Source organism: Mercenaria mercenaria, chromosome 4 (genome assembly GCF_021730395.1).
Source record: "Mercenaria mercenaria strain notata chromosome 4, MADL_Memer_1, whole genome shotgun sequence".
Taxonomy (NCBI): Eukaryota; Metazoa; Mollusca; class Bivalvia; order Venerida; family Veneridae; genus Mercenaria; species Mercenaria mercenaria.
This window is the reverse complement of record NC_069364.1, coordinates 37,015,793-37,030,475: the sequence shown is the minus strand read 5'-3', so window position 1 is coordinate 37,030,475 and position 14,683 is coordinate 37,015,793. Positions and strand designations below refer to the sequence as shown.

Sequence of the window (14,683 nt, the reverse complement as noted above, 5' to 3'; positions counted from 1 at the left end):
TTTTTCCAAACCACAAAGCCTAAGGCTTTGATACTTGTAATGAGCATCATCTAGTGGTTCTCTACCAATTTTGTTCAAATTATCCCCCCAGGGTCAAAAATGGCCCCCCCCCGGTGGTCACATGGTTCATATAGACTTATATAGGGAAAAGCTTTTAAAATGTTCTTGTCAATAACTACAACATTCAAATTTGGGCCACATGTATATTTTGAGTGGCAAGATGAACCCTTTACATGAGTTTTACCTTGATTTTTTACCTAGCGACCTACTTTCACATTCTGTAGCTACAGCCTTCAAATTTGGGCCACAAAGTATATTTTGAGTGGCAAGATGAACCTTGACATGAGTTGACCTTGATTTTGACCTAGTGACCTACTTTCACATTTCTGTAACTACAGCCTTCAGATTTGGACCACATGCATAGTTTTGTGCATGGAAAAACTTTGACCTTGATTTTTACCTAGTGACCTACTTTCACATTTTGAAGGTACAGGCGTAAAATTTTTGGGCCATAGCATAGTTCCGTGTTTCAAAATGAATTTGACATTGATTTTGACCTAATGACCTACTTTCACATTTCTCAAGCTACAGCCTTCAAATTTAGACCACATGCGTAGTTTTATGTACCGAAAAAAACTTTGACCTTCACATTGACCTAGTGACCTACTTTCACATTTTTGATGGAAACAGGCATCAAATTTGGACCACATGCATAGTTTTGTATTCCAAAATAAAATTTGACCTTGATTTGACCTAGTGCCCTACTTTTACATTTCTCAAGCTACAGCCTTCAAATTTGGACCACATGCATAGTTTTGTGTACCGAAATGAACTTTGACCTTTACATTGACCTAGTGACCTACTTTCACATTTTTAAGGTACAGGGTTCAAATTTGGAACCACATGCATAGTTTTGTATTCTGAAATAAAAATTGACCTTGATTTTGACCTTAGTGACATACTTTTACATTTCTCAAGCTATAGCCTTCAAATTTGGAAACCACATGCATAGTTTTGTGTATCGAAATGAACTTTGACCTTTACATTGACCTAGTGACCTATTTTCACATTTTTGAAGGTACAGGCTTCAAATTTGGACCACATGCATAGTTTTGTATTCTGTAATAGAATTTGATCTTGATTTTGACCTAGTCACCTACTTTTACATTTCTCAAGCTACAGCCTTCAGATTTGGACCACTTGCATAGTTTTGTGTACCGAAATGAACTTTGATCTTAAGATTGACCTAGTGACCTACTTTCACATTTCTGTAGCTACAGGCTTCAAATTTAGACCACATGCATAGGATTGTGTACCGAAACAAACTTTGACCTTGACATTGACCTAGTGACCTACTTTCACATTTCTCAAGCTACAGCTTTCGAATTTAGACAACATGCACAGTGATGTGTATGGAAATGAAATTTGACCTTGAGCTAGTCAGTAAGTCTTAAAATTTGGAACACTCAAAAATGGCACATTGGTGGGCGCCAAGATCACTCTGTGATCTCTTGTTATTAAATGTAAAGATTTACATTTTCACTTTATGTGGGCAAGTTGCTGTGAATTTGAATTGACTGAAAGTTAAAGACTGGCAGCACCATAAAATTAAATTTACACGTGGTATGTCAACTTGTCAGTAGAGATTATTTATGCCTCAAAGATGATATTTTCATGAAATATATGAGAAAACACCTATAATAAATTAATTGGGCCAAAGAAGTATTATATATATATATATATATGATATATATATATATATATATATATATATATATATATATATATATATATATATATATATATATAGCTCTTTGATTGGGTTGATGGAAAATTGAAGGGACATCTTATCACAAGGGCATATATTCTAATATTTGACAGTAATCATTATTATAATTTCTATATTATTCAAGATCTCATTGCATTAAGCTGTGTATGCAGATCTTTCCGATTAATTTGTAACTTTAAGAATATATACTGTCTAGTATATTGATCCTTATTCTAAGAATATAGTCTGAATACTTGCACAATGATAAAATGATTTTCCAAGGAGGCATTTCAATATTGAAAAATACTTTTAAGCTAAATAAAAGCATTTATTGTCACAATTAACAAACATAACAATCATACAGTCCATATATAAATTGACACACAGAAAATGCACTTTAAAACAGTCCTTACAGCTAGCCTCATATTTTTCAAGGCATAGAATATCAATAAATATAAATAAAGCTCTTTCCTCAATTGCTCAAGGGATAAACAGCTGAATTTTGATTACATTATCGGATATTTTCCAAATCTACTAATATAGTTTGAAGTGACAGCGACTGAATAATAATGTAAACAAACTTTTCTAGGACCTATTCGCATGTAGCGCCACCTATACGCACACCTGTTTAATCAGGGGAATTGACTGACTGATATTGCCCATTATTTCATTTTGTCAAAAACATGGTCACCACAGTTGTGGTCACTTTTCCCTATAATATAGTGGAAACTTTAAAAATCTTTTTGTGTGAATTTGTTAGACTGATTTTAAAATAATTTTATACAAATGGTTCTTGTGTGACTCTCTAACAAGATTGTTCAAATTATTTTGATTCATCAAAAGACATGGCCTCCAGAGGGCGTGTTCACTTTTGCTTGTTTGTATATAGTGGAAACTTTAAAAATCTTTTTGTGTGAATCTGTCAGCCCGGATTTTAAAATAATTTTACACAAATGGTTCTTGTATGACCTTCTACCAAGATTATTCAAATTATTCCGATTCGTCAAAAAACATGGCTGCCAGGGGGCGTGATCACTATTCCCTATATGTATATAGTAGAAAATCTTGTATAAAACTGTTTGCCCGATTTTAAGATAATTTCACACAAATTGACCTTGTGTGACCTCCTACAACTACTGTTCAAATTTTTCTGATTCATCAAAAAACATGGCTGCCAGAGGGCATGGTCACAGATCTGTTTGCAGGGAGGAAGTTGTTCTTTCTCGCTGTCGAATAGGTCATATCCCTTTGACTCATTCTTATCTTTTGAATAAAGAAGATCAACCCAAATGTGTACCATGTCAAACACCGCTAACTATTAAACATATTCTAATCGACTGTGTGGACTTTGCTACACAACGCAGTGCATATTATGACGTTCAATCTTTGAAAGAGTTATTTGAAAACGTTTCTGTCAGAGATATCTTACCGTTTTTAAAGCAGATAGGAATATATCAAAAAATCTAACATTTCATATTTTTGTTTACATCTTGCAATATTATTATGTTTTTGCCCTGTCCGTCCGTCCGTACGTATGTCACACTTCATTTCCGAGCAATAACTGGAGAACCATTTGACCTAGAACCTTCAAACTTCATAGGGTTGTAGGGCTGCTGGAGTAGACGACCCCTATTGTTTTTGGGGATGATTGGTCATGAAGAATAGATGACCCCTATTGATTTTGGGGTCACTCCATCAAAGGTCAAGGTCACAGGGGCCTGAACATGGAAAACCATTTCCGATCAATAACTAGAGAACCACTTGACCCAGAATGTTGAAACTTCATAGAATGATTGTACATGCATAGTAGATGACCCCTATCAATTTTGGGCTCACTCCATTAAAGGTCAAGGTCACAGGGGCCTGAACATTGAAAACCATTTCCGGTCAGTAACTTGAGAACCACTTGACCCAGAATGTTGAAACTTAATAGGATGATTGGTCATGCAGAGTAGATGACCCCTAACGATTTTGGGGTCACTCTGTGAAAGGTCAAGGTCACAGGGGCCTGAACATTGAAAACCATTTCCGGTCAGTAACTTGTGAACCACTTGACCCAGAATGATGAAACTTCATAGGATGATTGGTCATGCAGAGTAGATGACCCCTAACGATTTTAGGGTCACTCTGTTAAAGGTCAAGGCCACAGGGGCCTGAACATGGAAAACCATTTCCAATCAGTAACTTGAGAACCTCTCGACCCAGAATGTTGAAACTTCATAGGATGATTGTTCATGCAGAGTAAATGACCCCTGTTGTTTTTGGGATCACTTCGTTTAAGGTCAAGGTCACAGAGGCCTGAACATTGATAACCAGTTCTGATCAGTAACTTGAGAACCACTTGACCCAGAATGTTGAAACTTCATAGGATGATTGAACATGCAGTGTAGATGACCCCAATTGATTTTGGGGTCAGTCCATTAAAGGTCAAGGTCACAGTGGCCTGTTCATGTAAAATCATTTTTTGGAAATAACTTGAGAACCACTTGACCTACAATGTTGAAACTTAATAGGATGATTGGACATGCAGAGTAGATGACCCATATTTATTTAGGGGTCACTTGATCAAAGGTCAAGGTCACAGGAGCCTGAACAGTGACTTGAGAACTACTAGGCCAAGAGTGTTGAAATTTAGAGGGATGACTGGACATGCCAAGTAGATGATCCCTATTGCAGCCAACCATCAGTGTCTCTTTGACTTCCTCTCCTGACCCCTATTGACTTCTTGCCTATAGGACTTTGCATTGGGGGAGACATGCGCTTTTTTACAAAAGCATTTTCTAGTTATGTTTGCAGCTGATATTTTAACAAACACGTATATACAATTTTACATAACTGATTTTAGATATGCTTTACATTTTTAGCTCACCTGTCACATAGTGACAAGGTGAGCTTTTGTGATCACCCTTCATCCGTCGTCTGTGCATCCGTCAACAATTTCTTGTCTGCAGATAGAGGTTTCATTTATGATTTTATTTTAACCAAACTTGCACACAACTTGTATCACCATAAGATCTCGGTTCCTATCTTGAACTGGCCAGATCCCATTATGGATTCCAGAGTTATGGCCCCTGAAAGGGCCAAAATTAGCTATTTTGACCTTGTCTGCACAATAGCAGCTTTATTTATGTTTTAATTTTTACCAAACTTGCACACAACTTGTATCACCATAAGATCTTGATTCCTTTCTTGAACTGGCCAGATTCCATTACGGGTTCCAGAGTTATGGCCCCTGAAAGGGCCAGAATTAGCTATTTTGACCTTGTCTGCACAATAGCAGCTTCATTTATGATTTTATTTAAACCATTCTTGCACACAACTTGTATCACAATAAGATCTTTGTTCCTTTCTTGAACTGGCCAGATTCTGTTATGGGTTCCAGAGTTATGCCCCTGATCTTAACAGACTTTGTAAGTCTACTAGAGCCATGAAACCATATGAAGTGGCAAGTAGTGAAGGCACCTGTGTCGTGTGGACACAGGTAGTTTCGTAATGTATCTTGGTATCCCTCATCCAGATCCCACCACCCCAAACTCATCCGCCCTTCCCCCATCTCTCCACCCTTTGCTGCTCTGTCCCAGTGTGCTTGCCAATGGAAGTATTATGTCCTGTCAGGCACAGTTCTTGTTAACTGAAATATTACAACTTCATCTAAACATTACTGTTGGGACTGTCATATCCCGCTATTTTTCCTGAAGTTTATGACCCTTTTCTGGACTTTGAAATACTACACACTCCATCCAATTGAGTAAATATAAAAGAAAAGAATTTTTCCTACAGATATGTTGGTGAAGGAAGAGTCGGAGAGAAATGTTTTAGACAGTACAGATGAAGAAAGTTCAGACAGTGACCAAGTGTCAGAGCATATTGAATTTAATCAAGGGCAGGTGTACTACAGCAGTCTGGGAAAACAAGTACATGTGTACCCAGAGGAAGTTAAGGGAGAGGTGGAAGTTTCAATTGTTTAAAAGAACAGTATTGAACTGTACATAATTATATAGTCAGAAGTCTGACAAGAGTAGAATAGAATTGTTCCAGCATGTTTATTTGCAGTGATATACATAAATTCAACACAGTTGTTAGTAATAAACTGTATTATCAAAAGCTGCTAAATGTTAGCATTTAAATGCATGTGTTATAAATGTTAGCATCTGTTTTAAATGCATGTGTTAAGTTTATTGCGGGTACAAGTAAAGCCAAGATCATAGAAATATAATCCCAGTTAAAATGTTACTGTAGGTCCAATATCTTTTATTTTCACCTTCACAATATGTTTATTAAGTTTAGGTGTTGATATTTTGAAGCATGGATATAACCAGCTGGGAATTGCAAAATGTTACCAAAGCCAATATGGCCAGTGTATTAAACCAGGAAATAAAAGCAAATGAATGGACTTCTGCTTTCATGTGTGATGAACAGACCAATACATGAAAAATCTCCCAGAAAGAAAAAAGTGTTGATCTGTTATGTGATAATGTTATTTTGTATACGTGCAATATGAATATATTTATCATGTGATCTTACTGTAACATTCTATGATTTGTTTAATAGACGTTTACAATTAAATTGTAAAAATCCGAAATGTTGACATTATTTTTAGCTTGACTTTTCAAAGAAAAAGAAGAGCTATTGCACTCGCCCCGGTGTCAGGGTCGGTGTCGGCGTCGCTGTTGGTTAAAGTTTTTGATAAGGTCAAATATCTCTGTTACTATCAAAGCTATTGACTTGAAACTTAAAATACACTTATTTACCATCAAAGTCTTCACCAGAAAAATAATCCCCATAACTCTGATTTGAATATTGACAGAATTGTGCTCCTTTTTAACTTAAGACTCCTTTTTCGAACGTTTAAGAACTGTTTTGTACTCCCCCCTCCTCCCTTCCCCCCCCCCCCCCCCACGACAACCAAAGTTGTGAAGGGGGGGTATCTTTTGATTGCAGAGTTGTCGGCTTGTTTTCTGGCATCTATCCATAGACAGCAATCTTGTGGCACCATCTCTCCTTATCCCCTTGACAGAATTTAATGAAACTTCACACAAGTGATCAGTACCAACAGTAGTTGTGCATGGGCATGTTAGGTTCTTTTAGAAAAAAAATTGCAGAGTTATGGGACTTTGTTTTTTTGTTACTATACTAAATACATAGACACAATCTTGTGCGCACCATCTCTCCTCATCCCCTTGACACAATTTAATGAAACTTCACACAAGTGATCAGTAACAACAGTAGTTGTGCATGGGGCATGTTAGGTTCTTTCAGGAAAAACATTTGCAGAGTTATGGGACTTTGTTTTTTTGTTACTATACTATATACATAGACACAATCTTGTACGCACCATCTCTCCTCATCCCCTTGACACAATTTAATGAAACTTCACACAAGCGATCAGTAACAACAGTAGTTGTGCATGGGGCATGTTAGGTTCTTTCAGCGACAAAAGTTGCAGAGTTATGGGACTTTGTTTCTTGATAACATACTATGTACATACAGTCTGCATATGCAATCTTGTGCGTGCCTAATCTACCAAACCCTTACACACAATTTAATGAAACTTCACGAAAGTGATCAGTACCAACCCTAGTTGTGCATGGTGCATGTTACATTCTTTTAGATAAATATTCTGCATAGTTATGGGACTTTGTTTTTTGTTACTCTACTGTATACATACAGTCTATATACATACAGTCCACATAATTATGCAACCTTGTGTGCGTCAAATTGCAATGTACTGTGTCAGTGCATGCGGGGGGTACATTCATCACCTTTAGTGATAGCTCTAGTTTTTTTTTTTTTTGATAAAGTCAAATATCTCTGTTACTGTTAAAGCTTTTGACTTGAAACTCAAGAGTTATTTACAATCAAAGTCTACACCAGGAGACACAATTCCCATAACTCTGGTTTGAATTTTGACAGAATTATGCCCCTTTTTAACTTAGATTTTTTGGTTCAAGTTTTTGATAAAGTCAATTATCTCTGTTACTGTTAAAGCTTTTGACTTGAAACTCAAGAGTTATTTACAATCAAAGTCTACACCAGAAGAAACAATCCCCATAACTCTGATCTGAATTTTGACAGAATTATGCCCCTGTTTTAACTTAGATTTTTTTGTTAAAAGTCAAATATCTCTGTTACTATTAAAGCTTTTGACTTGAAACTCAAAATAGTTATTTACTATCAAAGTCTACACCAGGAGACACAATTCCCATAACTCTGGTTTGAATTTTGACAGAGTTATGTCCCTTTTTAACTTGGAATTTTTTTACTGGCAAAGCTCTAATTCACAGTCAAGCACTGAGAAAAGTCGAGCGCACTGTCTTACAGACAGCTCATGTTATTAATGCAGTGCACATTTCTCCCCTAATTCTGCAGAATTACATTTTAATTGATGCTGAAAGATACTTGTTTGTTTCAGTGCAAGATCAAAATATCTTCAACAAGAGCACCGCAATGCAGAGAAATATATGTCCAAAGGTATGACCTTTGACCCCTTTGCCTTAAAGCTAGCCATCTGAAACATGCACTCTGCAGGTTGTCTCAATGTGGTGAATATTTGTGCCAAGTTTCTTAACAAGAAGGCCATGAAGGCCCTGTATCGCTCACCTGACCTATTGACCTAAAGATCATCAAGATCAACATTCTGACCAAGTTTCATTAAGATATGGTCATAAATATAGCCTCTAAAGTGTTAACTAGCTTTTCCTTTAATTTGACCTGGTGACCTAGTTTTTGACCCCAAATGACCCAGATTCAAACTTGACCTAAAGATCATCAAGATTAACATTCTGATTAAGTTTCATGAAGATACAGTCATAAATGTGGCCTCTCGAGTGTTAACAAGCTTTTCCTTTGATTTGACCTAGTGACCTAGTTTTTGACCCCCACCTGACCCAGATTTAAACTTGACCTATAGATCATCAAGATTAACATTCTGACCAAGTTTCATTAAGATATGGTCATTAATGTGGCCACTACAGTGTTAACAAGCTTTTCCTTTGATTTGACCTGGTGACCTAGTTTTTGAACCCAGATGACCCAATATCAAACTCGTCCAAGATTTTATTGAGGGTAACGTTCTGACCAAGTTTCATTAAGATTGGGCCAAAGGTGTGACCTCTTAGAGTGTTAACAAGCTTTTCCATTGATTTAACCTGGTGACCTAGTTTTTGATCCCACCTGACCCAGATTTGAATTTGACCTATTGATCATCAAGATTAACATTCTAACCAAGTTTCATTTACATAGGTCATAATTGTGGTCTCTAGAGTGTTAACTAGTTTTTCCTTTGATTTGACCTAATGACCTAGTTTTTGACCCTACATGACCCAGATTCAAACTGGACCTTGAGATCATCAAGATTAACATTCTGACCAAGTTTCATGAAGATATAGTCATAAATGTGATCTCTAGTGTTAACAAGCTTTTCCTTTGATTTTACCTGGTGACCTAGTTTATGACCCCACCTGACCCTGATTTGAACTTGACCTATGGATCATCAAGATTAACATTCTGACCAAGTTTCATTTACATATGGTCATAAATGGGGCCTCTAGAGTGTTCACTAGCTTTTCCTTTGATTTGACCTAGTTTTTGACCCTACATGACCCAGATTCAAACTGGACCTTGAGATCATCAAGATTAACATTCTGAACCAAGTTTCATTAAGATTGGGTCAAAATTGTGACCTCTAGAGTGTTAACAAGCTTTTCCTTTGATTTGACCTGGTGACCTAGTTTTTGACCCCAGATGACCCAATATCGAACTCATCCAAGATTTGATTGACGGTAACATTTTGACCAAGTTTCATAAAGATTGGGCCAAAATTGTGACCTCTAGTGTGTTATACCCCAGTCACACATACGGTGCGGATAGCTACGTCTAACCACGGATAGAAACGTAGTAATCCGTATCGATCCGTACCTGAGACGTACCTCAAAGTAGTAATCCGTATCAATCCATACCAACACTTGGTCAAAACGTATTCAAGACTTATCCGAAACTTGCAAGTTTCTCAAACTTTTGAACATGCACAAAAGTTTGAGCGATCCGTAGCCATTTGAGCGTGACTTTAGTCATACTTGGTTGAAACTTATTCATCCGTAGTTAAACGTACTAAAACATAGTTATCCTTACTGAAACGTACCTTGCCGTAGCTGAACGTAGTTATCTGAGGCTGCCCGTACTTAAGCGTATTTCAACATAGTTCACCGCAGACCCGCCAAAGCGCTAGACAAGTTGCCAGACGCAGTAAAACGTAATTCAATGTAGTACCCTTTACTTATCCGTACTTATCTGCGTCCTGTATTGTTTTGTTTGTTCCCCGTTTCTCATCTTTTTTCCCGTACTAAGACGTACTGCTCCGTGCTAATCCCCTCACAGACCAATCCCATCCGCACTGTACTTCAACGCACGGACATATCCGTATGTGTGACTGTAGCTTTAACAAACTTTTCTTTTGATTTGACCTGGTGACCTAGTTTTTGACCCCAGATGACCCAATATCAAACTCGTCCAAGATTTTGATTGAGGGTAACATTCTGACCAAGTTTCATTAAGATTAGGTCAAAATTGTGACCTCTAGAGTGTTAACAGTCAAATTGTTGACGACGAATGGACGGACACAGGGCGATCACAAAAGCTCATCTTGAGCACTTCGTGCTCAGGTGAGCTAAAAATCCTTCAAGCAATTTAAGAGTTACAGAGCGGACACAAAACAAAGTCATATGACCTTTGACCCCCTAAGTGTGTGACATTTACCTTGAAGCAAGCCATCTAAAACACGCACTCTGCACGTTGTTTCGATGTGATGAACATTTGTGTCAAGTTTCTTCGAAATCCTTAAAAGGGTTCAAGACACGAAATTGCTAACAGACGGACAGACACCAGTGTCATAATATATTACATCCCTTCTGGCATATAAAAACTGCAAGTGAGCACCAACTCACCCAGATGAAATGACTGAAATGTGAAAATATAAAATCTGGTATTAACAAGTGAAAGATATTTTAATCAGACATGTTTAAAAAAAATCTTGTTTATGCTCAATGAGCACAAAGTACTCTGGTTGAGCTATTTTGACCGCTTTCCTTCTGTCTGCTCTTCAAACATCAATGAAACCATTTGTACTTTTCTTCAAACAACATCACTGACACCATTTGGTGTAAACTGATGAAACTTGGCCTGGATGTTCCTTGGGTAGTCCTTTTCCAAAGTTGTTCAAATGGTTCTTACTTGCACAGCTAAAAAAAGAAAATCTTCAAACGACATCTCCTAAACCACAGGTCCAATTTAGAAAATAATTTTACACAAATGGCCCTTATATATACCTCTACCACGTTTGTTCAAATTATTCCAAATCGTCAAAAGACATGGCTGCCAGTGTGTGTGGTCATTTTCTTATATGTAAACAGAGGAAACTTTAAATCCCGTATGAAACTGCTGGCCCACTTTCACACAAATGGCCCTTATGTGACCCTCTACCAAGATTGTTCAAATTATTCCACTTTGGCATAAAACATTACCACACAAGAGCTGTGCAAAGTGGGGCAATATTTGTCGGAAGAGATATATCAGAGACCCAGTCCTCAAACCTCACAGGGTTGTTATTCAGCAAGGGAAGCTGTGCACCAGGGATTTTAATTTGGATCACAGACCAGAATTACGGCCCTTGACTTGGTCAACAAGATGCTCACGGGCAACACGTCAAGCCGGCCAGCTGTCATAAGGACTAAGAGTTGCACACATCACTCTTAGTCCACATAAAAATCCTCAAGTAGAGATAGGTCATAATACACCTCAAAATTTCTTGCTCATGACACTCCGTCTGATGATGGCAAACAATTGTGCCAAGTTACATCAAATCCCTCTACTGGTCCAGTGCCTAAATCCGGACGGTGCTTAAAATTTAGGACACCGTTAAAACACGCTTTACGGTCGTGATTTACTGGAATGAATAAAATCGTCGAAGACGAACGCTTTGACGACCAGTTGTCAACAACAGTGTGTGAATGTAAATATTTCCAGAGAAAATTACCTTCAAATATCCGCACTGCTTAAAGTAAACTTTTTGTATCGTGGGGCATGACGTCATACAGCGCACGCCAGTTATTTGAGGTGCGACGAGGTACTAATTTAATGATCTCGAAAACAATTCTGCCTCTTTTCTTAGTTGATCAAAACTGATGTAAAACATGTTTTAGAATTCTGTAATACCCTCAGAATTTATTTAAGAAATTTGACCGATTTCTGTTATATAATAATTAATTCAATAGAGAAGAAAATGCCAGCATTTTGCAGATGAGGGAAGTAATTCATAAGATTAAATTTGCGCGGCGTCATTATAGTGCATAGATGTGTCAAAAAGTATAACGACAGCAACAGAATCTGCATGTGGGTAAAGATAGCTGTAAACATTAATTTTCGCTAAGAGAGATATTATTTCGTATTATACTACTGTTATATTTGGCAGTTATACGTTAAATTAGAAACTAGTCCACATGATCACTTGATTTACAGTATTAAAACTTCAATCAAACAGAGATGTCTGTATACATTTACAGGACTGAATCTGACTGCTTTGTTTCAAACAGAGTCGTGTTCATTGTTATTTTTTGGTGCACTGATTCGTTGCATTTGATACCGAAATAATGTCCGAATATTTAAGCACTCTGAAGGTTGATTTTGACAGCTTTTACTGGTCTGCTTTGGGTGACTTTTTTATGATGAAATCAGCAATATACGATTTTGTTGTTTTGCATAGAGATTTATAAAGAACCTAAAATTATACATTTGAAATGTGATGTACGTGCGGTTTCGAAATGCAAAGTTATCGTCATAAAACCACCAAAAGTGTCCGCATTTAGGCACTGGACCAGTATGCATGAAAAAGAAATGCTCCAGACAAAGTCATTCTTGTATCTGACGTTTAACCTCTGTGATCTTGACCTTAGACCTAGGGTCCTGGTTCATGCGCATGACACATCTTATAATGGTGAACATTCATGCCAAGTTACATCAAAATCCTACCATGCATTAAGAAATGCTCCAGACAAACTTCAATTTGACCTTTGACCTCCGACTGTGACCTTGAACTGATAGGCACATGGGGTATGACACTCCTTCATGCCAAATATGTACAAGAGTGGTCCATGCATGATAAAGTTACAGTCCGGACAAAATTGGACGGACACACGCACATACACCAAACCGCCAAAAGTGCATAAAAAGGGCCTAAATTTGTGTCGCATGTACATTATCTCAAAAAGTAACCCAGTACTATGAAACATTACAGGAATAATATTCAGCATGTGAAGTTGTGCATCTTTGGCAGGGTACTTGTGAACATTTAATTCTGCATATTTGTATGCATACTTTTAGGAAAAGGACGCCACAATATTCCAACCACCAGTCCACAGGACGCGTAAAAAATTGTCGGACGCATAGCTTACCAAGTACACAAAATAACTACTTGTCAATCAAAGGCCGAATTTGCAGTGGCTGCTTTGCGCTCTCGGCCAATCAGAGATCATTGTTACCGCATGATCCGATTAAGGCAGTACTGTTTACATAATAGATTTAATCAACACACAACAAACATGCCTTTGATATATGTTGATCAATTTATTTTCATAACACGTGGCTCACTTACGTTTTTTGCATTCGCCACATATTTAGATAATTGGATTAAATGATGACTGAAAGTAGTGTAGTTTGCAGGCTTAATCGTGATTTTATTCGCAGCCATTCCTGAATTAATTTCGCTTTGTTTCCACAATGGATGAGATAAAAAATATATTTCAAACGCCGACATCATTTGGTCAATTAAAGTATGAAATTTTGGGAATGATATTATTCAAATCAGTAAAAAGTTTGGACATTCTAATGTGTTTATGTCGCAGTAAACATTAGAAAAACTTGGCGCAAAACGCAATCGTGTTGAATCGTGGTGATGCTTATAAACTCGACCTAGATTTCATCAAGGCAATCATTCTGAACAAATTTCATGAAGATCAATTGAAAAATACAGCCTCTATCGCATACACAAGCTAATTGTTGACAGACTGGCGACAGACGTCAGATGATGGACATCGAGTGATCACAATAACTCACCTGAGCATCAGGTGAGCTAACAATATACCCCTCCTCCTTCAAAGGGGGACATAAATAGGGGGATAATTCATAAAATATTGGAACAAGAGTTCTGGCCCTTATGTCATATGATGTGGATGATGACGAGGAATAACCATTTTATGTCTGAAGCAAATCTATCAAGTCATTACAGAGATAAAGAAAATGTGCATCAAAACTTTATTTAAGGTGTGGACTAGGAACGAGCGCAGATGTGTTCACCGGGACAAGTAGGATAGCTCTCCATATATTTCCTATAGCAGAGCTAAAAGCTATCAAATATATTTTCTTTGTGAAATTACTAGATATAATTCACAGTTTTATTTCAGCTAGATGACTTCCTAATATTAAGAGTTCTACACCTTGAGCAATATTTGGAAACCCAAATAGGTGAGGGAGAAGTGATTCAAATCAGTGACAATATCTGCTCAACTGCAGAGGCCTCAACAAAAGGTAAGTCTGCTTAAATGTGTGGCCAACAGAGCAAGAGAAATCAATCCACTCCAAGGACGAGATGTGATAAGATATGCGAAATGGCCCCCTAAATAATTAGAATATGAAAACTCCATAATTGAAATTTTAACTGTGTAAAACAAAAAAAGAAGATCGTAATCATTAAAACTATGACTTTAAAAACTTCCAAAACCAAGTCAAATGTAAGTAGGGCAATCTTGTCAACATTGAAGATTCAAACTTTATAATCTGTAACACCTTGGAATTTATAACTAAGAAAAGGTGACAATAAACAGCTGAAAAACAAAAATTTATCCAGAAAGTAAATCTTTTAACATC

At 37.1% G+C, this 14,683-nt stretch overlaps 1 protein-coding gene across 2 annotated transcripts in view; it reads left to right on the top strand.

Moving 5' to 3' along the window:
* LOC123552811 (trafficking protein particle complex subunit 10-like) overlaps positions 1–6,350 on the top strand; it is a 126,111-nt gene extending 119,761 nt beyond the window's left edge. For both annotated transcript variants that reach the window (XM_053540927.1, XM_053540926.1), the window contains one exon: positions 5,549–6,350. In XM_053540927.1, the coding sequence (XP_053396902.1) occupies positions 5,549–5,736 (188 nt within the window). In that variant the 3' untranslated portion in view covers positions 5,737–6,350. The remainder of the gene's footprint in view (positions 1–5,548) is intronic.
* Positions 6,351–14,683: the final 8,333 nt, after the last annotated feature.